The sequence below is a fragment of the Phalacrocorax carbo genome, chromosome 2, assembly GCF_963921805.1.
Source record: "Phalacrocorax carbo chromosome 2, bPhaCar2.1, whole genome shotgun sequence".
Classification (NCBI taxonomy): domain Eukaryota; kingdom Metazoa; phylum Chordata; class Aves; order Suliformes; family Phalacrocoracidae; genus Phalacrocorax; species Phalacrocorax carbo.
The window spans coordinates 79,544,009-79,566,503 of NC_087514.1; the positions used below are offsets into that span (position 1 = coordinate 79,544,009).

General features: G+C 41.7%; 1 protein-coding gene across 2 annotated transcripts; it reads right to left on the bottom strand.

The window, feature by feature from the left end:
* Window positions 1-13,315: 13,315 nt before the first annotated feature.
* On the bottom strand, window positions 13,316-20,572 carry LOC104049742 (carboxymethylenebutenolidase homolog). Of its 2 annotated transcripts, XM_064443372.1 has the most exons (8): window positions 20,464-20,572; window positions 20,167-20,232; window positions 18,640-18,692; window positions 18,212-18,434; window positions 17,315-17,422; window positions 16,095-16,237; window positions 14,527-14,618; window positions 13,316-13,514 (listed from the first exon to the last, which is right to left on the bottom strand). In XM_064443372.1, exons 4-8 carry the CDS (start codon window positions 18,424-18,426, stop codon window positions 13,335-13,337), a joined length of 738 nt encoding a protein of 245 aa, XP_064299442.1. In that variant the 5' UTR covers window positions 18,427-18,434; window positions 18,640-18,692; window positions 20,167-20,232; window positions 20,464-20,572; the 3' UTR covers window positions 13,316-13,334. The 2 variants fall into 2 exon arrangements, with proteins under 2 accessions (XP_064299442.1, XP_009508786.1); XM_009510491.2 differs by lacking the exon at window positions 18,640-18,692 and having other exon boundaries at window positions 20,464-20,571.
* Window positions 20,573-22,495: the final 1,923 nt, after the last annotated feature.

Consider the following 22,495-nt stretch of genomic DNA (forward strand, 5'->3'; position numbering starts at 1 on the left):
GCTAAAATTGCACCCTCTACCTGAGTCTAAGTACCTGTGCCAATGATGCTCAACAATTTTAAGGCGGCTGCTGCATAAGCACATTGTATAGGGTAATAAATGACAACTCCAGGATCTCCCTCCTGATCTGCTACTGTAGATCTGAGCTCTGAGTTCAGCATCATGTAGGAATGTGCTGTATTATTTTCCTGAAATGTATTACTTCACATGTATCTAGTTGAAGTTCATCTGATGCTTTTCTGCCCAACCACTTCATTTTGCGGGATCCTTCTGCAGTTCCTTGCCATCAGAACAGTATTTGACCACCCCAGAAAAGCTAGTATCAACCTCAAACTTGGAGATTTCACAGTTCAGTCACTTCTGTGGGTTAGCCATGAAAAGGCTGAATAAAACTAGTCCCAGGACCAATCGCTAGGCTATCCTCACTGCATATTCTTCTCCACCCTGAGAAGTGTCCCATATGCTCTACCCTTTGCCTCTTGTCCTTTACCCAGCTTTCATTCCATAAAAGGACCTTTCATCCAACCCCGTAGCAACTTATTTCCTTTAGTAACTTCTAAGTTACTGTTACTAGTTACTAAGTTACTAAGTTACTGAAGAACCTGTCAATGGCTTTTTGGAAGTCTAAATGTATTACGTCTCCTGGATCCTCTCTATTCATGTGTTTATTTTGAGACCCTCACAGAACCCAGCAAAGCAGTGATGCAGGATTTTCCTTTACAGAAGCCGCACTGACCCTTTCTCAACAGATAGTTATTCACATACTCAGCAGTCTTATTCTTTATTATAGACACCAGTCTCTTACCACAATGGAAGTCAAATTCACCAGCCATTTTTTATAGTGGGGGTTACGCTGGCAATCCACCAGTGCTCTAGCACAGAGACATTAATGACAGGTGTGGCCAAAAGTCCTCAGTCCCACATCTGAATTCCTTCAGGACTTTCAGGCAAATGTCATGCAGTCCTAGTGACTTATTAACATTTAAAGTATCTGTCTGAACTCACTTCAGATGAAGCTGTCTCCTCTGACCAATCTACTGCAAATATGGCATCAGGAGTGGAAGTGTCCCCACCAAACAAGGCACTCCTCTGCTGGAACTGTATCCCAAGGCTTCTTTCCCAGACAAACATAAAAGAAAGGAGTTTTAAAGCTTCCTGGACTCCCCAGGAGAAACATCTGAAGTCTGATGTCTTGGCAAATCCACCTTTCAAGAGCTGAATTCTCTTGTCTCTTTCCCAGAAGCAGGGTGTGGCTGCTGGTGTGGCTGTTGCTGCATCTGCAAGTTGATGCTATTGAGGGGTGGAGGCAAGAAATCAAGACTGGTCTGGAAAAATATAATACATAGAAACTGGAGCCAAGTGACGCTAGGGGGTGATATTAAACTAAGGAAAAGTGTATTAGTTGTATAGATTCATTTATCTGCTTTGAAATTCAGTTCCACAGAAGTGATCTGTTAAATCTAAGCCCTTCTCAACTGGGGACCTCCCAGGTTCTCAGCTTCAGCTTTACTTCACTGTGGTCCAATGATCCATTACTGGTATGAATGACACTATGTAAATACCTAGATAACTGGATGACTGAGGACCCGGGACAAAAGTGAATAGGGAAAAGACATGCAAATATGCAGACAGAATCAAAACAGACAGACATTATTGGATGGACAAGTGGTGTGGGGGGTATGGATTTCAATATAAACAACCCTGCTCCACAGAAAAAGGAGGAAGGACAGTCTTTGGCTGCCTTCAAGCAGCCCCTGATCCCTGCTAGCCTGGGTTTACCTTCATGCTATCCTGCCCTGTAGGAGCTGTAGAACCTGCCTCCTGCTGTGGTCCCTGGAGATTTTTCAGTTTACGGAGCCTATCCAGGGAACGGCCCTCTGAGGGATGATCTTCTGGCATGACACAAGCCACAGGATGCCCAGCTGTGCTTCATCCCTAGAGGAGCTCTGATGCAGTTTAAGTCTTCCAAAGAGGAGATTTCATCAGCCTCTGTGACCATGTGAAAACTGAGGCTTCACTCATGGGAGGTTCAGAGTCTTCTTCCATCAGAGATTCAGGAGAGCTGCTGGTGCTAAAATGTTAGCAGTGATTGTTCCAGAGATGAAAAGAACTGATCCTCCAGATGAGCCCTGATCTACCCCGCCTTTATATCGTGTCATAACTGGTGACTCCACCAGTTCTGAGCAACCTCACATACATGGTAAAACATTGCCACACTTTGTGGAAAGTCTTTTCCTTTCTAATCCAGTTTCTAGTCACAGAACCAGGCAGAAAGGATAAGCCCAGGATAAACATACCCATCCTATTGTGTCCCGAAACATTCAGGTTGTCATCTTGTTCATGTTATTGTGCAATAGAAGGTTCTTCTGCAATGTTTTTTCCTTACCAGAAAGCTCAGATATTAAGAATATATTTTTCAAAGAAGCCCGTAGTTTTGGCTGCTTGAGTTGGACAGCCCAAGCATAAGCACCAAAGCTGCCAGCAAGTCACAGTGCACACTAACGGTGAAGACAGCAAACAGTGCTCAGCACTTCTCAAATTCATACTTTCCTTCTTCCTAGCTGGACCCCAAAACTGTGCTCCTAGTCAGAGGTCTAAAAGCCAGAGATGTCATGTGAAGCAGTAACATATTATTATTTTGGACATATGGCAGTACAAACAGAAAGCTGTGAAAAGATGTACTGAACAGGTTTGGAAAACTCCTGAGTAGGCTTGGCCATTAGGAGCAGACATACGAAGATGCTAAACCAAAATGTATTATCTAACCTGTGCAAAACAGGGAACAGAAAAAGAGGTTTTGGCCTTGAGTCTGTCGTGGTTTAGCCCCAGTCAGCAGCCAAGCACCACGCAGCCGCTCGCTCACTCACCCCTGGTGGGATGGGGGAGAGAATCAGAAAAGTGAGGCAACTCATGGTTTGAGATAAAGACAGTTTAATAGGGAAAGCAAAAGCTGCGTGCGGAAGCTAAGCAAAACAAGGCATTCATTCACTACATCCCATGGGCAGGCAGGTGCTCAGCCATCCCCAGGAAAGCAGGGCTCCATCACACATAACGGTTACTTGGGAAGACAAACACAATCACTCTGAATGTCCCCCCTTCCTCCTTCTTCCACCAGCTTTATATACTGAGCATGACATCATATGGTATGGAATATCCCTTTGGTCAGCTGGGGTCAGCTGTCCCGGCTGTGCCCCCTCCCAGCTTCTTGCGCACCCGGCAGAGCCTGGGGAGCTGAAAAACTCCTTGACCAGTGTAAGTGCTACTTAGCAACAACTAAAACATCTCCACATTATCACCACTGTTTCCAGCAAAAATCCAAAACATAGCCCCATACTAGCTACTACGAAGAAATTTAACTCTACCCCAGCTGAAACCAGGACAGAGTCACATCTTGTTCTTTCGTACCTCCATAAATCCATAGTAACTCCACCAACTACAACAGAACTGCTTCGATTTGCAGCACACTTTGGCTCAAATCACACTTATATTCCAAAGGAGATAAGTTCAGAATTATATTCCAACAAAATTATGTGTAGCAAGAACAGAAACTAGACCTAGAATAATTAAAAATAAAAACCCACAACCAATCAAACAAAAAACCCCACAGCCAACACAAAATAGTAAGAACTTGAATCTGCAGTTCATTTTTTAAAGGATTTTATTTCCTGGGCACTTTTAAAGATGTTTCTTTTAAAAATTGGGGGAAGAGGGGGATTGTCCACAGACTTTCTAAAACCACAAATGCCAGTAATTTCTGGAGGAACCCAGAGTACCCAAAGTGACTCTGTATCATTGCCCAACCATCTAGTTTCCTGAAATATGTGACATTGCTGCTTTTTACCACTGTGAATGTTTAGTTCAGTGTCAGCTCACTTCTGCTGAAAAACCTCGCAGTGCAGCTGTGCTAGCAGAGATCACGGGCTTGCTCTACAGGAACCTGGCCTTCCCATGAGGCCACATCTATATAAGGTCACTTAAGTCGTCCCTATCAACACCAGCCTTTTGCTCAGATAAAATTCAAAGTGCTTTTCCCCACAGCCACTGACCCAGATTTTGAACATGGCCAGCCGTCAGGGATAAAACCAGGTCATTAAGTAGATACTTTGTTCTATTAGGAAAGACACAGATCAAAGCCTTTTCCATATTAGCCATATAAACTCTTTAAAAACTATCTATTTCTCGGGGCCCCTGCACTGTACTCCACTATTCCTTCAGATCAGGAAATGGCTAGGGCATTTGTGAGCATGAATTAGGTGCCTCTGTGTAATGTAGCCCAGTGGCTCTCAGCCACAGCTTGGAAAGCTGAAAGATCTCCAGCTAATGCATTATTTTCTTTCAGTGATCTCATGTTTAAAGCACCAGTTCCTTAGTCTTAGGCTCTCCCGTGGGGTCAGTAAATTCCACATTCAAAGAAGATTTTAATTCCTTGATGAGTGACAAGCTGGAATGGTGATTTGAGTCTTACTCCCTCTCTTGAGCGGTGAATGGAGCATCTTGTCATTAGTACATCAGACAGATGCTATCAAAGATATCATGGGAATAGGAAACACCAGAAATTTGAGCCAGCTGGAAAAAACCAAAAATTTGTGATGGTCCCCTCTCCACCCCATCAGCCTGCAGGGATTTCCGGTGAGCCCTCCCTGACTCACTCCTACTGGTATAGCATGATACGGTGCAGACATCTTTCTTTTCCTTTCTCTTCCAGCTCTTTTCCTTCCTTCAGACCCACCATTCCCCAGTTTGCCTGAGGGGAAGAAGGAATTAACATTTAAAACTTGTTCCACTTTATTCATTCCTGGTTTATTTCCTACTCCTTGAATTGCTTTCCAGAATCTTTCCAGAACCTGCTGAAACATCCTGACATGTTCCTCTTCAGCCCCCTTTGCCTGTACCACTTGGCATCAGCCCAGCAGAATAAGTACATTTGGGGAGGCAGTGAAATTAGGGCTCAGCAAGGGAAGAAGGTGGGGAATATCCCTGAAAAATCCCAGATGCACATTTTTCGCCAAGTTGCTTTTGTCTTACTGAGGATTAACTTCCACCATCCTACCAACTTTGTTGTCTACTTCCTGCCATTATCCTGGGTTCAGCGCTTCCTGGGAATTTAGCTTTGCGCTTTGGCATAAGATCTACAAATCACCCAGCAACAGCCACAAAGCAACACGAGACCACCTGTCTCTTTCAGTGACATTGCTCGCACCGTGATGGAGAAAGGCTTAGTGACAGCGAGGAGTGTTCATCTCCTCAAATCTGTAGGGCACCTGGAAACAGAAACGTCCCCTGCCTTGCCGATGCAGTGCTGACCCACTGCCTCTCCTTTGAAGCATATCTCCTTTTAGGTCTTTACACAGAAGGGCTCTACCTTCACTTAGTACTGCTGGCTTTTTGCTCCTCTCCAACTGAGGTACCTCTGCTAACGTTATCTATTGTTCAGCCAGAGCTGATTCTTGGCCCATTAAGTCAGGGAGGTGGAGGGGAGGCAGGGGATACCCATGTCTTTTTCCACCCTGACACTCCACTTCTGCCTGTCCTGCCTTATCACCTGTCCCCTACACCTTCCACTTGTCTATTTGTTTTTTAACCTCTCTGTCCTCACAGACAGACAAGACTTATTTAACAGATCCTTGGCAAGCAAAATAAATCTGCACAGGTAAGATGTATATAGACTAGTGAAGTGGTCTTCAAGGGTCAGGCTCAAGTCTGTTTTCCCCTTGTTCACAGTGTCTCTTTTCCCTCACTTTGAGGCCCTCAGACCCTCTACTTTTTCCACAACACTGATTTTCATCAACAAGCATCACTCTCTGCTCTCTTCAGTGCCTGTCTCCCACACCTTTCCTTTCACAGCCAACCGTGTGCTCCCTCTTCATCCCACCTAGTAGCTCTTTACTCTTCACCAGTCCCAGTTTCATCAGATACTCCTGCCTCCTTCTTCCCTGCCCTACTGGAAGGACCCTAAAGCTGTGCCATCTCTTCCTATTCTTTGGTCCCTGCTGCTCTGCCTGTAGTCACCTGCCATAGGTAGCTACTTGCAGGCATTTAGTCTGCAAAAAGAGAGAAAAGTGCGAAAGTGAGGTGTTATACAGACAGATAATTAGGGCTGACCCCTCAGCAGTATTTCACAGAAGCAAAAAAAGACAGGATTATGTGCACTCTAGCTGTGTCCTGTAGTACAAGCCCAGTCCCACTTGGAAGCTCTTTGGCTGTGAATAATAATTTTGATCTGACATAACCTGCTAAGACTGCTTAAGCAAAGCGCCCTGCTGACAAGGCTACGCAGCTTTAGCCTGGCTCAGGCTGTGAGCAGAACAAGTTCATGGCTGCTTGCAACAGCTTTGACAAAGCCAAACACAACAGTGTCTCTCTCTGCCTTGGTGTTACACAGCAAAGCGACATTAGCAGAGCGCGGGCTGGAACTGAGCTGCAAGAAATAATATTACTGCAGTGCATCGATACTTTCATTTTTCTGGCTTTGAGCGATATTATTGATGTGATTTTGTAGTTACATTAGCAAAGAGGGTTCCATCATTTTATTTATTTAACTTTTCTTCCACTATTTATTATATTCCACTATAAAGAGAGAACATTTCTCTGGTTATCACATCTGAAAACACAGCTGTGATATACGTCCTGTATACATCAGGAGCGCACCTGAGCAAGAGGAGAGGTCTACTTTACTTTTCCCTGTGGAGCCAGAAGTTGATTTTCCCTGTCGTGGACAACAGACACAAGTGAGCCTGCCCCTTTAATTTTGACCCAGATTATCTGTGTTGCTCAGAAAGAAAAAATTCTGAGAGAAGTTGGAATTAAACCAGCTAGGTTCAGCAAAACAGTGAAAACCTGGGACAATAGCAAGCACTCACTCTGTTCAAGCCATCTGAGAAATCACCTTACCTTGTGCGTCCTACCTATCCTGAGCTCCCAGCTGCTGCACGCAGCTACTCGCAGTGACAGTCCGACTGACAGGGAGAGTTGCAGCAGCTCACTGCTCTCTAAAGCACCATCACAGAGCACTACAATGTACAGTGTTTGCAAATAAATACCACATACAAATGACCCCTTTCCCCTGCATCTCTTTCCCATTGCAAACACCAGTGCCTAAAAATTACCTTCAGCTTTTTGCTCAAAGGAGTCAGGGGAGGTAATAATATTTTTTCTCACTTTGTTGTTTTACTGAAGGCCATGGCGTTTTTACTTGTGGTTAGCTACCCATCTGCGGTATCTTGGCAACTTTCTTAATTTTCTAAGGATTCTGGAAAAAAAAAGAAAGAACCTTAAAGAAATCTTCAACAAACTGTAAGCTCGGCACTATGAAGAAAAACTAAAGAACAGTTTAATAGTGCAATTGGTATAATTTTCAATCCCCTTAACAAATAACATTATCATAGCTTTGCTGAAGTTCATGGCAAACTACCAGCCCAGATGCAAAATTTCCTCACCAGCTCTTAATATAGCAGTGGCAGGAAGGGGAGGAAATGTATTGCCACAGGTGCCACCATCTGCTCCACCGTCTAAAAGGGGAACTTTGTTTCAGAGCTTTATTAGCCCATTCCACTCCCTGCTTTCTGAAATTAAGCATTCTGCTATTTGCTGGACTTTGATAAACTTCAGTGCCAAAGATGAGAAACGGGCAAATAATTAAAATGTGCTGAGGAAGGTTTCTGAAGGCGTAAAAAGGAGACAGGCACATAACTCTCATCACTCTTCCCATGGGAGATCTGCAACAAAGCACTCTTTGTGGGTCTACTTTTATTTTTTATCTTAAATGAAATTTGATTGTTTTGTGTCCCTGTGGCAAACCTGCTTCCTTGAAAAATGGTCCCCTCACTACACCTTTCTATAGGCTAAGCTACCCCTTACTGTCTGCAGTGAAACACATTGAAATGCCATTAGCTAAAGGAACAAAGTCCAGTTTGATTAAAACCTGAGCTAGGCAGGCAACTATAGTCCTAAATAACAAGCTTAATAAGCCTGTGGATGTGGCCAAAACGAGTTACAACAAGGCCCTCAGATGGGCTGAGGCCAACTCTATGGGTGCAGTCACGTCTACCACGTTTTCCATCAATTCCCCAGTTTCCATCAAATTCAACTTCTGGTCAGTCCTCTAGCCCTGAAGCCTCACTAGTGCAGCACAGCAAACACTTGGCTCCCTCCCTAAGGCCTCCTCTAAAGAAGGCAAAGTCAAAAAACCCCTCCAAGACCTAGCAGCAGAATTCGTCGGAGCCAGAGGTTGCAGCTGACTCACATCAGCGCAGCCGAGGAAGGTGAACTGCTCCTCACACTAGTACAGCTGGCACTGTGCAGGGGCATGTATTTTTAAAGCAAGTGCACAGTCTTTTCTAATCTAGCGTAAAGCATAGATGCCATCCTGCCTGCAGGCCAGAGATATTAGACATTTTTTTATACTGAGCGCACATTATTTTATAGGAATATTGGCACTGCTGTATGTGTGTGTGTGTGCGCGTGCACGTGTGCATGTGGTGGGGAGTGCTTTTCTTTGTCCTTATTCACTGTGGCCTGCACGCTGAATGCTCATTCCTGTTTGGAGTTTAGGAGTCAAAAGACCTGAGGAAAAAAAAAATTATGAAATGACTATCCCTTTTAGACACCACATTAAAAAAAAGAAAACCAAAACGAACAAAACACACCAATAAATGCTAACTTGACAGAGGAATGCAGAAAATGGAGCAGAGTCATCAAGTTGATTAAAATTTGTTGCCATAAATATTAAACTGAAAACCCATAAAAAAGCTCCCACTCAATGTGTGGGGAAAAAAAAAAAAGTAAACAAATGAAGAAGAGCTAAAAGTTAAGTCTGCTTAATATTAAACCTATTAAAGGTATCAGATGCTTCCAAAATATTTGTGCTAAATAGCAGAAATCAAGACCTGGAATTCAGCTTCCAAGAAGGCAAAGGATATAGTGGTTCATATTAAAGCTGTGGTTTAGTATTTTCTTTGATATAAAGGATCTCAGTCTTCCCGTGAAGAGGAGATTACCAATGGAGGACAGGATACACACTCTCGTTCTTCAGGACTCTGATGTCACTATGTTTTTTTGCCCTATCTATCTCCAGTCCCTGGAGTTTTCCTTTGGGAGACCTCTTTCACTTCAGTCCATACAACTTCCTTCACTCAGGCATCAGGGATTCCTCACATGCAAGCTATGAGCCTTCCTCGGTTTAATACTTTCTCAGTGACCAAAATTCAGTCTAAAAAAGGTGAGATTAGGGCTCTTCTAGGTTTTCCCTTCCATTTTGTCCATATGTCATGTGACTGCACCCAACAGGGTCTCAGTTCCCCATGTCCCCAGGGTTACCCTCAGCCCATTCCCTCTGTCCTCCTGCTCCCCTGCATCTCTGTTGCCCCCAACATTTCCTTAGTCCACTTCCCTGCTGTATCCTCTGGCAAGTCCTATGCAAGTGGTTCAGGCTTTCTGTGTGCTGACCAGCAGCCTAAACAACACAGAGAACAGATGAATCCACACCACACTATTTTGCTCAGTGCAGTGAGTCTGTCTCCCCTGCGCCATCTGCATTTTCTAGAATTGTAAAAGAACTAAATAGCACTTAGGACTTCACTGTTTTATCAATTTTGTTTGGAATTGATCAAAGGGCTCTGTAGTTACTAGGAAGGAACTGGCAAGACAGCACAAAGCCCAGGGGAACAAAAGCATCTGCATGAGGTCCCCTGATCAGGCCTTAAATGTCTACTATGTCTACCCTAATGGTTTTTCTGCAGCTAATTTATCTTATATCAAGGCTGCTAGGTTCAGTAGAACCAAACATTACAAATCTGAATTTGTCATGTCTAACCTATACACCTATACGTCAGTGCTCTCTAGACACAAAGGATATTCTCAAATGCGAGTTTTGAGAATGGGTGTGTGCAGTTTTTAGTAAAGGAAATGCTAACACTGGCAAAATGTTTGAGTTTTCCGTCTTAGATGCCGTATTTCTACAAGAACAAATTCTTAATGAAATACAGTACCTGTCTGACAGCAAGCCACTGAATTCTCCAAGGGCAATGAATTTTGAGAAAATGCTCCTCAGTTTCACAGTCTTCCCCCATCTCAGGAGAAATTTGGCAAAGCTTAGCCCAGCTCCCTGAAACATCTGTTCATTCACATAAAAAACCAAGCTGGAATGGTTTGCCAGCCAAGATATTACCTTCCAAGAAACCAAGGCTCTTTTATTTAAAATCCATGTGAGATAATAGTTGTAGGGAGCTCAATTTCATCACCTCTGTCTGTTCTCATAGCAACCCTGATAAATTGGGCAGGAATCCATAGCTGGGAATTGAATTCACGCATTACAGGCTATCTGTCTGAAGCAGATACCCACATTGCTTTCTTCTGGGAAGGTTTGTGTGATGTTATCCTCCCTTTACCCCAGAGCTACACAGGCACAAGCATCAGACGTGCCTGCACCAGTGAATGGAGGTGTCTGCAGTTCTCCCATGTGAAGTTTTTTCTCCTCTGTGCTGAGTCCAGAACTATGTCAGGACTGGCAGAAAGCACAGAAGTCACCACCCTGCCGTTCCCTCCGTCTGTAGGATCTGCACAGATCCAGCCCAAGGGCAAGATCAGGGAGGGCATCATGGAACTTCTCACCCCCAATGTGGAGGGACTGTTTTTACCAGCATGACTCACGGCAAGAACACCCTGCAGACCTGAAGAGGCTGTCCTTGTGCTGGATAGACCCACTAAGAACACTTATCTCTCCTGAAATCGAACAGCAAGGAGACAGGAATACGATGTGCAGTGCTCAAACCAAAAAACAGTACTAATCACTGACCGAGGGCATAAGCAAGGGAAGCTTCTGCACTTTTACCTCAGAGGTCTGTGTGAAATCTTTTTGAAACACATGAGCATTTCTTTAGTATCAACACAGTGTGGTGCAGGGAGAACTATTCTTTCACGGGGTATACACGGTGCATTGCAGGAGGAAGGGAAAAGAGTGACATGAAGAAGAGGTTCAAGATGGAGGGATGACTGAAGAACTGCTGAGGATGTGGGACCTGAGGTGGGACCCACCCTGTGGGAGACTCTGAACTCTATAGCGCCTCCGCTTCAGAGAGACACGTGCGGCTGTAGCTCCATCACTGACCACTTAGGGCTGCCCTGGCATGTGCCCCTGGCTGGAGGGGAGCCAGAGGGAAGGTGGCTGCATGAGGGAGCTGCCAGGCATGGCTGGCAGAGGGGCCTACAAAAAGAAAAATATTGTGGGGCAATGGAAGCAACTGAGGGGGCTGCACCTTGAAGGATAATATTCTGTGAAAGCTGTAAGGACTCCCCGGGCTCACAAGTATTTCACTGAGGGGAAACTGGGCTGTGTTCAGTACAATATTTTAACTGCATCACAGATGCAGGCAAGACCTCTCCACGTGATTATTGTGAGTTACACCGAGAGAGACCAAAGGAGCAGAAATACACTGATGTTCCCCTAGTCACTAGGGATGGGCTGTGCCTTACCAATCCTGATGCCTAATTAAATCACAGTAGAGAGAAACCTGATGATATTGGAAGGATTTGTGGAGGTGAAGAGGTAATGTTGTCATCCAGGTTGGTTTAGATTCAACTCTGAAAAAGGGGCAGGGGGCAGGGCAGCTGTCTGAGACCATGAGAGATGACAGAGGATTTGCAGCGAGCTGATTGTGAAATGACATGATGCACTTTCCTGAAAAAAAGGGGGGAGGAGTATCAGAAACTCAGCTGGTGCTGGGGCTTCTGATGAAGATAATGTGAGGGGAAAAAGGAGGGGAGGACACTGGTGCTTAGTAAAAGAGACATTATTAAACATCAGACAATCTTGATGTGGGGGAAGGGCAGACAGCATAGCAAGAGGCCATTGCAGCTGCATGCAGATGTCTGCAAGTGTTTCAGAATCAAAAAGGAGGCTTACAAAGGGAGGAAACACAAACATGTGTCTGCGGACAACAGTAAAGGAACAACACACCCCACAGTCAGGCTAAAGCAGTAGCGTAGCTTACAGCTATCAAGCGACACAGCACTAGTAGTAAAAGTATTTGTAAATGTATGAAAAATGAGAGAAGGGCAAAAGGAAAGTGCTGGCTATAAGCTGGAAGGAGAAGTAATACCAGGAAGTCTGGTAAAGACTGAAATGTCCAGAGCCATTTGGTTCAATCTTCACAAGGTTATTTTTAACCATATTCTGAATGAAATTAATTTTACAGTGGAAACAGGAGTACAGGTGTATGGAGGGGGAAGAAAAAATAAAATACAATAACTAGATATGGGCAAGTTTGAAATTCAACTCGGGGAGTTTAACCACCTCTTTGAGCCATGAGCCACAATGCCTCTGACTGCACAGGCAGGCATGCAATGTCCCTAGGGAATGGAGGAGGACAAACACAGAGGCCAGCCTTTCCGTTGAAGAAAGGCAGGCACTGGTAGCAGTTTTAGGCTACTGGTATTGCCTGAAAGATATGAAAACAGATTATCCAGAAGCCAGTTGATAGACACAGAGTAGATAATAAGATGCTAGAGAAAATTAACAAGGTGGCAGCCAACAAAAAACTCCTGCCCTTCTGAGCTCCCCCTACTAGACCAGTCTGGAAATGGAAGGGGAATAGGGATTGGAAGTCTCCACTCCTATTTTCTCTCTATGCTCTGTGTACGTCTGATGGTAGTGTACTATTCCTACTTTGTTCTTTCTCTTCTGAGTTTCCTGCACTTCATAGTCTCTTTGTGTCCTACCCTCCTCCCAGGTGTTCAGGTCCTTCTTCTCTGGTCCTGCATGTTCCTCTAGTCTCCTCTCCTCAGTCATGGTTCCCAACTTGTTGCAGCCCCCTTTCAGTCTGCATACATTTCTTCCCATTGTTCTTCCCCTTCCCTCTTTCTAGCTCTGCTTTTATGAATCCTGAATAGGATAATCTGTTTCCAAGAAAACATCCCAGCCTTCCAAACCAGAACTACATTTATCTCAAAGCTGAAAATCTCACATCTCAACAGCTCTAAACACAGCTTTTAGGAGGGCATTTCACAAGCATGGGCAGAGTTTCAATGATTTTTTTATCATATTAACATTAATACAAAAAAGTGAAACTTTCAGGCTCTAGAAAATAGCCAACCTGATACTAATAATTTTAAGAGACATGAGATCCAATTTTAAAATCTTCTTTTATATTTATAGCTTTCAGCATTTGAAAAGCCATTTCTAATCATCGACTTAGAAAATAAATGCAGATAAGTAGTGTTACTGCAAAAGAGTTTTACAAAATAATTTGATGGGTTTAAGAACATTTTAATCAATATAGTCTGTATTATTTTTTTATTTCCTACAACAACTGATTTTCTCTGGGGGGCATTTATTTATGCTAAAGATATTTATTCAGCCAGTTGATCATATCCTTTCTTCCTTCCTCAATATAAGGTTTATCTTGAGGATTGATATCTTCTCTTTTGCGATGTACAAACCCATGCGTCTGTCCAGGGTAGATTTTAACTTCATAATCAACTTTACAGTTTTGTTTAAGCTTCTGCTCCAGTAGGGTCACCTGTAACACAGAATGTTCCATGTTGGCTGAGCATGGAGTTAACATGTTATGCATTTGCAGTCCTCACATTGTCCTGGATTATACTTTTCTGGAAGACAGACAGTGTGTCCTTGCCATCATTTTCTTTTCTACTGATTTTATACCCAAATGCATTTCTGTTACTACACTTCATTTATTTATCTAGGCTTTTTTCTCCAGCAAATTAACAGCATGTGACTGTATAAAACTGCAAAATAAGTATATGGGTTATTGAAATAATACCTGTAAAGGTAAAAACAACTATTGCTCAGTGTCATGAGGTTAGCATGTAGTGCTCACTGTACAAGTTACTGTTGATAGACCTCACAAAAAAGAAATATGGGGCAAGATTTTGAATTAGTTTGAAATTGAGGGAGGCGAGGGACAGATACAAAATCAGCAGTTCAAAGCTACTGACATTTTTAGCAGGAAAATTAAAGCCAATGCCACTCAGTGAAAGTGTGTCTTCCTCTCTCATCCCCTTGATAGATAAACATCTTTCTCCAGTTATTCTCCACCTGTGCTCCCCAGGAAGGCTGTTGACAGACTACCAGAAAGGAGAAGCTCTGCAGGACAGTGGGAGAAGGAAAAGGATAGTCACAGGATTTTTTAATTCTCCTGCAACTTGTGATTCCACCAGCACAGGTGGGGACTTCAGCTGATTTTATGCACCATCGGTATGATTAAAGAGGGTCTCCTATCTTAAACTTGACAGAAGTCTTCCTTTGGATTCTTGCCCTTTTCCTTCTACAAACTCTTATATATAAATCATCTATATTTTGCAACAGAAACAGAAAGCATTTTTTTAGTGTCATGGTAAAACTTTTTGATTTGGGGATAAATGACATAAATTTGCTTAGAGCTACTGTAAGAGTTAGTGAAAGAAGAAGAAAAGTGCAAATTAGTTTTCTACTTTCTCTAAATTAAATATCAAATCACAAAAAAAAAGCATGAGAAGCATTAGAAAGATAAACGTCTTTGATGGGAAATTCACCTGCTCCAATGGGATGTAGTCATCCTTTTCAGCAAAAATGAAGAAGGTGGGATGAAGCAAACTGGCTCTGTCCTCAAAGAACCTGATCACTCCTAGGGAAGAATGAGAGGCGTATACAATGAGTCATGCTACTTAAAGTAGTTAAATCACTACCAAAGCTATACAGTTAAAATAAAAGTCATTCTGATCAGCTAGAGATATTCAGCTTGTAATGGAATTAAACACACTTTGCTCAAAAGTCCCTTTTGTTGTGAGAACTTCCTGTGATTTGGGATGTCATTAAAGATAGAAAGACCAGTTGTGTCTGAAAAAGTTAAGGAAGCATCGTTACATTTGCCCCATTCTTGTGGTTTTCTTTGGGCAGCTGCTTCTAACCACTGTCAGAGACAGGGTCCTGTGAAAGATGGACACTTTGAGCTGCTCGCCTGTAGCCTGGCATGGCCATTTTCAAGACAATTGTAAATATCCATCATTCCAGACACATGGTTAGGATTTCAGTGTACATATATTTATATTGATAGAACTTCAGAACAAACTAATATTGTAATTTTGACTGTGCAAATATATTTGAATTTAGGCAACAGTAAAACCAACTAGCTACCACCCTGGCCACTTTTTTCATTATTGAAATTATTACAACAGAAATGTAAAAAATTAGCAAGTAGCATTGGTGAATTGACTCAGCTGATCAGCAGATCGGTGCAGCAAAATAGTCCCCATAAACTTTCTGGAAAAAATACCTTCAACTTCCTTTCACCTCAAATGAATATAAGTTGTTCTGGGTTATATAGAAGTACAGAGTTTTATAACAAAAACATTAAAAGTAGCATAAATACTTCAAGAATGGAAGTGTGTGAGTGCAAGGAATAAAACAGAGAGCTAAAAAATTATTCATATTAGTAACAAGGGGCCACTGCCAGGAGTAACATTGAGGAATAAGGTGTTCATGTCATGACTTGAAGGTCTGCAGCCTGTGCAGCCCCCAGCCCAGAAGACTCATTGGCAAGAGACCCTGCACTTTAACAGAAGGACAGCAAAAAGGTTGCAGTGTATCACTACTGCCATGTCTTTCTCTGTTAGCCCAACAGGGAAATAGAGTACAGACATGTGTGTCAAACAGGTTTTCCAGAGCATGAAACGCAGACGGTGGGCAGCAACCTGTCCTAAGGCTTATTCAGACTGAGGTAAGCAAGATACCATGGTAAAGATCCACCTCATAGTAACTGCTGGCTCCTAAAAGATATAAAAGATATGCCCAGAAACCATTTTGTCATCACCAGCCAAGAAGAACCTGAGCTGCAGTGAGGCCTTGGCATTTGGTGTCCCTTGTACGCTATGTTGAACAGAAACGATCCATGACACCATGCCACTTGAATACATAGATCTTGCTGGTTATGATTAAGTGCAAAAATGTGAGTGTACAAAATCAAATTGCTTAAAGATTTTGTGTAATAAAATCACCTTCTTTCATAAAATGTCACACCAGCTTTGTTATAGTAATACTCCTATAGAATAAGTTCCTGCACTGGTCATGTCTGCTCAGAACGTAATAGGTATTTGAGACTTACCATAGAGGGACACCCCTGCCTTTAAAAGAGGATTTTTCAGCATCAGATGATGTACTGCTGCTCCACCCCAGCAAAACCCAATGACACCAATCTTCTTTGCACCACATTGTTCACTTAGATATTTCAGGATGACATCAGCTTCTCTGAGACATGTAAATGAAAGTGAATTAAGGCTCTACCTCTATTTCCCTGGCCTCCAAGGTGGCTGCTGCTCAGAGACTGACTGGGCATCAGTCTGCTTATGGGAGATGGTGAACGACTGTCTTTGCATCACTCCTGTCTTCTGTCTTTCCTTCACTCATGAAACTGTCTTTATCTCAATCCATAAGTTTTAGTGCTTTTGTTCCTCATATTCACTCCCCTGTCCCTCCTGGGGGGAAGTGAGTGAGTGGCAGTACAGGTGCTTGGCTGCTGGCTGGAGTCAACCCACAACACTAGTTTAGTATTAATCACTTGTAAAATACAAGAGAAAATCCAGGGGAGAAGACAAAGGAGAAAATCAGTCTTCCTAGATCACTGTTACTAGAACCTAAAGGTGATTTTATAAGCAGCAGTCCAATTAATTTCACAAATGGCAATAGCTCTCTTATGGGCTAACACCAAAGTTTGAGACACACAGCCAGTCAAGAGCATCACATTATCACAAATGTGATTATAGGTAAACTACCTCTCATCGAGGAGACAAATATTTTTCTGAAATTGTGGAAGTAAAATTGAAATTATTGCTTCAAAATCAGCAGTAACATTATGCACTCAAGCTACATGTCAGATAAAAATGGGAAAATATAGCTAGAAGAATGGGAAAGTAGTATGCTTTGAACTATCTGGGACCGGATGGGGAGCAGGACCAATGTTCTTTAGTTAAATAGTGTTTGGTGACTACGCTTGCACCCCATCTGAAATCCATGGAAGTTGTGCCTGCCTGCAGAAACTGAATCAAACTGAAGTGGAAGGAGTGAGCTGCATTTTCTAGCCTTTGCCAGTTCTTTTCTTTTGAGTCGTTCATCTCACTTCTACCATCTGCACAGCTAAACAGTGGGCACTTTTATTCTTGTTCAAAATTCTACTTTTCTCCAAAAAGCTCCCCTCACATAACTAAAAACTTGACCCATGAGCTCCATGAAATTAATAATTTAGGAACTAATCCTCCGTCTTTACTGAGGCAAAGATTCCTACGAAAGAAGGATGTCCCCTTGCTTGACAAGGAACAACGATTGTACATGTCTATTTTGCTGGCATTTCGGGTCTTCAGCCAGTTATCGAAAGACGCCCAGTCATTAGAAGGCTTCCAAGCTTCTTGTCCCACAAAAAAGTCTGGGCAGATGGCTCTGCAAGAAAAAAGAAAACATTTTGATGCCCATGAAATAATACTGAGAAAGGATTAAAGAAAATTCCATGTGTACTATACAACAAATTCATTTTGTTGAATATGCATAGAATTTAATCTACATCAAAGCACTATATAAGCAACCCTCATTATTACTCTGTGCTAACAAGGAGATTTAGCATAACTTTCAGGAACATTTTGCCCTGTGAAAATTCATTCATTTATTTGACAAATTGTTAACTGCAGTTCAAAATCCTTGGTGGTTTCCTACCAAATTTCGAAAACAAACAAACAAACTACAATTTACATGGCATTACCTTCATTTGGGCTAGAAGGAATGCTAACATAGTAATACAGGAAAGGGGACATCCAATATGCTTTTCACATATTTGATGACTTGTTTCTTTCTTTGGCACAAGCTGATACACTTTATCTTCATGGAATGACTTTCAGCTTCTCTGGAATTTTTACTGTAAGAGCAAAGTTGCACAGATGCCACGTTGGGAGGGAGGAAGCAGGCTGCTTCAGGCTCATGGAGGATGAAAGACGCATAACAAGATTTTCTGTTTTCCCTCTCTTCTTCTGTGCTTGCCTACTATCTCATTACGGTAGGACTATTTAACTGTATTAGACTTCTTACACTGTTTTAACAAACAGGAAGCTCTTTAGAGAAACACCTAAGTGAAGCCTATGAAATTATTTGTGTTGGTATGGTTTGTATAAAAAAAAGGAAATGGTTCAACAAACTTTCTTATTGAAAAGACACTTTGAAAACAGTAGTATTTCTTACATGTATCCATTAGCTGCAAGCATATCAGCCATGTATCTGGTGTTTGGGAGTTGCCATCCAAATATATCATGAATCACAATCACAGCTTTGTCCACGCTGGCAGGTGGTTTGCAAACGTACGCCTTGATGTGCTCAACTTGTACTTCCTGCCCACGGCCTCCATAGTCAAACCTGTCTCCAATATCACACGGGCAGGGCCTCGATTCATTAGCCATGTGTGATACTAAAGAACAAATAACATTCAGATGTGAATATCCCAGCATACCATACTGAAAAACATTAAAATGCAGCAGTATCATAGATTATCGAATTTTTGAATCATTACAGTAGTATTGTGAACATACTGATTACTGTTAGATCTAAAATGCAACATTGGTCAATAAGCCCATTGGGTGGTTTTGTATAAATAATAATCTTGTTGAAGTTACTTATGTTATGAACTCTTCAGCAGGGACCTGGTACATACATAGGCTTCTGCACCCTACAGTAATAGAGTAAAAATAAAGTTAAGACCAACTAGCCAGGCAACCATCGCAAGTTATTTAAATAGTGATGAAGCCAGTTATTTCACTCTTCATCGTGAGGTGCCCCTGTCAGGAATGCATAACTTTCTTTAGTATAGACTGTAACGGCTTAACACAGGACTTAGCATTTTGAAGGGGGGGGGGGGGAGGAGAAGAGTTACTGTGTAGAAAGATACAATTACACTTAGATTAACTGTGATATTTTCCTCCAGAGACTTAAAATATTCCATAGCTGACCTTTTCCGGTCAAGAAATTATTTTTCTAAACCAGCTTTAGCATCAGATATTGCAGACTTCTGAAGGAGGATACTTAAGGGAGGTGCCAATAAAAACATATCAGTGAAAGCCAGAGTACAAAATCATATTTATCTAATATTAAATAAGGAATACATTCAACCCCCAAGACAGGAAAAAAGAAAACTGAACATAAGGAAAGAAGCTTAAGTTGAGCCAAATGTTTTATGAACAAGGTAACAGTAAGACATGGTTAATTTTTTTACAAACTATTGCTTAAACAAAAATAAACAAGTAATTCACAAAGGTCAAAAAATGCCAGCCAAATATAACACAGATTTATGTAGCTCTTTGGTCTCAAGTTAATGATTTTATGCCACTGACCTTAGGTTAACCAGCTGGGTGAACTGACTTCATACTGCTGCAAAATTACTCAAATAACATATTTGAATATGCACAGAGTATCTCCAAATTATTAAAGAATGTGGAGATAGTTTAGATAAAGCTTTACTTAAACTGTCTACAGGTAAATTGTGTGCACTAAGAGAATTTTGCTAGTACAGAAACAAGGATGTTCAAACTTGACCATGCCAAACATACAGAGAGAAATGGGAAAAAAAGGGTTACTGAACAGTCCCTGCAGTAGCAGAACTTACATAATTGTGGCACTAAAGGGACAGCTTTAGGAAAACAAGCAAGCAACCAACTTTAGAGCCAGGCAATTTGCACAGATTTCCATGGACCAAGATGTTCTGGATTTGCAGGATTTAAAATTGAGAATATCCCAAGCAGTATTAGCAGGGATAGGGTTGCAGATGTCGGGAGATTTCATTTTCACAGATCAATTCAAGACAAGCTGTATCTTACATGAAAGCTGTATTAACTCTGGGAACATATTTATACTAATCCTCTACATTTTTTTTAATAAGCCACACCCACCCATAGGTGTTTTTTCCCACATGTAGTCTCGCATAGAGGACTTCTAATTTAAAATAAGTCTATCGGGAAAAAAATGAATTAATAGATGAGCATATAAGACAAAATACAGTTTAAATATATAATAGGAGAGAGAAGATAACTAGTTTCCATCCACAAACATTTCCTTTTGATTAGACCAAAATATTAAAAAAAACCAGCAACTGAATATTAAGAAACATGTATTTCAGAACTCTAGAAGCAAAACCACAATTCCCTTACCAGTCAGTATATCCTTTCACTTTCAACAGACTCTCCTGAGTCCTCCTCCCGAGAGGTCTTCCTCACCTCAGGAGGGAAAAGAAAAGGTTTCTGAATCGTCATCTCAAACAATTAGGGAAGAAAGTAGCACCCTGATAGCATTTAAATGAGCATGCACTCTTCAAAAAAGCACATAGAAAAAACAAAAGTCCCCCAAACATGCCAAGTCAGACCTCAGCACGCACTTGTTTTACATTTCGCAGGAGGAAAAGCCATAAAAGTTTTAAAAAACCAAACCAAAACAAAACCCACACATACCTGTAGGGCAGCAAGCGAGTCCGATAGCAGAGGCAAGTCGCAAGAGCTCTGCGTGGATGTTACCTCTGAATGTAATTCCAGAAGAAAGTGCTAACTCAAAACGAAAGGGGTGAGTGCAAGGATCAGGTTTCTTCAAATAAGAGTTACGTAAGTTGCTGCCTTTACCTTTGCATGTCGCAGAGCCACAAAGTTGACAGTTCACTTAAAGCCGATAATTTTATTGCTGATGTAGGCAGGGTGTGCTGCTGCGAGGAGTACTGCTATAAACCTTCCTTGTAACTTACACAAAAACAGTATTAAGCATTGGAGGTCTTTTCAGGTTAGGAAACATGTTGACTTAGCTGAGCCACTCATTTAGACAAAACTTTTTTTTCTTTTAAAGGGCGTTCCTTTGTTTTCAAAGGTTGGGTTAGTATCACTTTTAAACATTACGTTGACATTATTTCCTCAGACTATTCATCCGTTGGTAAAAGACATGTCAAAAGTCACCAGTGGGGTGAAGTAGTGAAGCAGAGACATCGTTTCAAAGCTCTATGCAAGACAAAGCTTATATAGCATAGGAAAAATACTTTATCTTTCAGAGTGAAAATAAACACATAAAAAGGTAACAGTTTCATAGATTGCTGTGCATATCATTATAATAAGTGTTTAAAATGCCGATACATTATTATCCTATCACAGGACATTCGATACATTTTTTTTATTTTTGAATTAGAGTCACTGCCTGATCCTTGTAACCCTCCCATTCTCCTGATTTTCTTTTTATTGGATTATTAGAATTATTCTTTAAAGAGCTTTATCTAAGGATATTAGCAATCCAAAATTCACTGTTTCCTCAGAGGCACGTCTAAAATGTAGCACTAAATGCACATTAGTTTACCACATTTTGCCTTGGGAAAGTAGCCAGCCTTACAACTTAGTCCTCATATATAATCTGTTTTCCCATATTCTAAATAACTTTGTCAATGTTATTTATTTACAATTCCTAAAATGAAGTCAAATGAATGAAAAAAAACCCTACCAGAGAATTCCAGAGTGAAGTCATACGGTTCAAAACCCGACCCTTTCGCTTTGGTTTGGATATTTGGCTTTTCCCACTTGTATACTACAAACAACAAATTACAGCACACGGGGGCTTAGATACTCCATAGCAACGTCAAAAAACAGTTGTGAAGTAAAAGCGAGGAAAATTGGCAGTTTAACTCATTCCTAGAAAAGAGAAATTACAGCAATGCTTGCAGAACCTCCTTTCCGCTGAAGCCGCTTAACCACATTTCCACTCCCTTAGTCACAGTAATGCAGCTCCAGAATTTCTTCCATATACAGAGGACTATTCCCCTTTACATTAATATTAACAATAAACTTTAGAAATGGCTTTTAATTTGATTTCCTGTTGATTCCATATTCCTTGCTAGGCAATCCATGGAGGTTTTTTTACTTAGAAGTCAAAACTTAATTCAACACATTCATGATCTCTAAACGTGCAGTTGGTTGTGCTTTGTACTGTAAACACGTACCTCTTTTGGATCCCGCATTTCCGGCTCTCAGTGACTTAGAGTTTTATCGTGAAGATGCGGATGTACTTGTAGTAACTCGTAGCTACCATTTCACTTCAAACAAATGCTGCATCTCAGTTCGGTTTTTTCTTTTTGCTTAGTCAGGGTGTCAGTGTTACAGTACACATGCCACTCCGGTATTTATGAATGACTGCTGTTCTCTAAATAAACGACCCGATCGTCCTCTCGCACATTAGCTAACCGTCTCATGCTGATGGCACTCCATTAATGTGGAATCACCCCAGGTTCCACACTGGGGTAACTAAGGTACAATAAACTTCCAGACCTCTACCTTCTTCCCCTGGAAAAAGGTGTTATAAGAGCTGTATCACCCAGGTAACAGCTGGATTAATACATTACATATGGATGGTATCATATGAAAAGCAGCACTTAATCAGCAGCCGCAGACCAGAATTCTCTGAAGACCTCCCCACAGGGAAGAGGGGGAAGACCTCCCCACAGGGAAGGAGGACCAT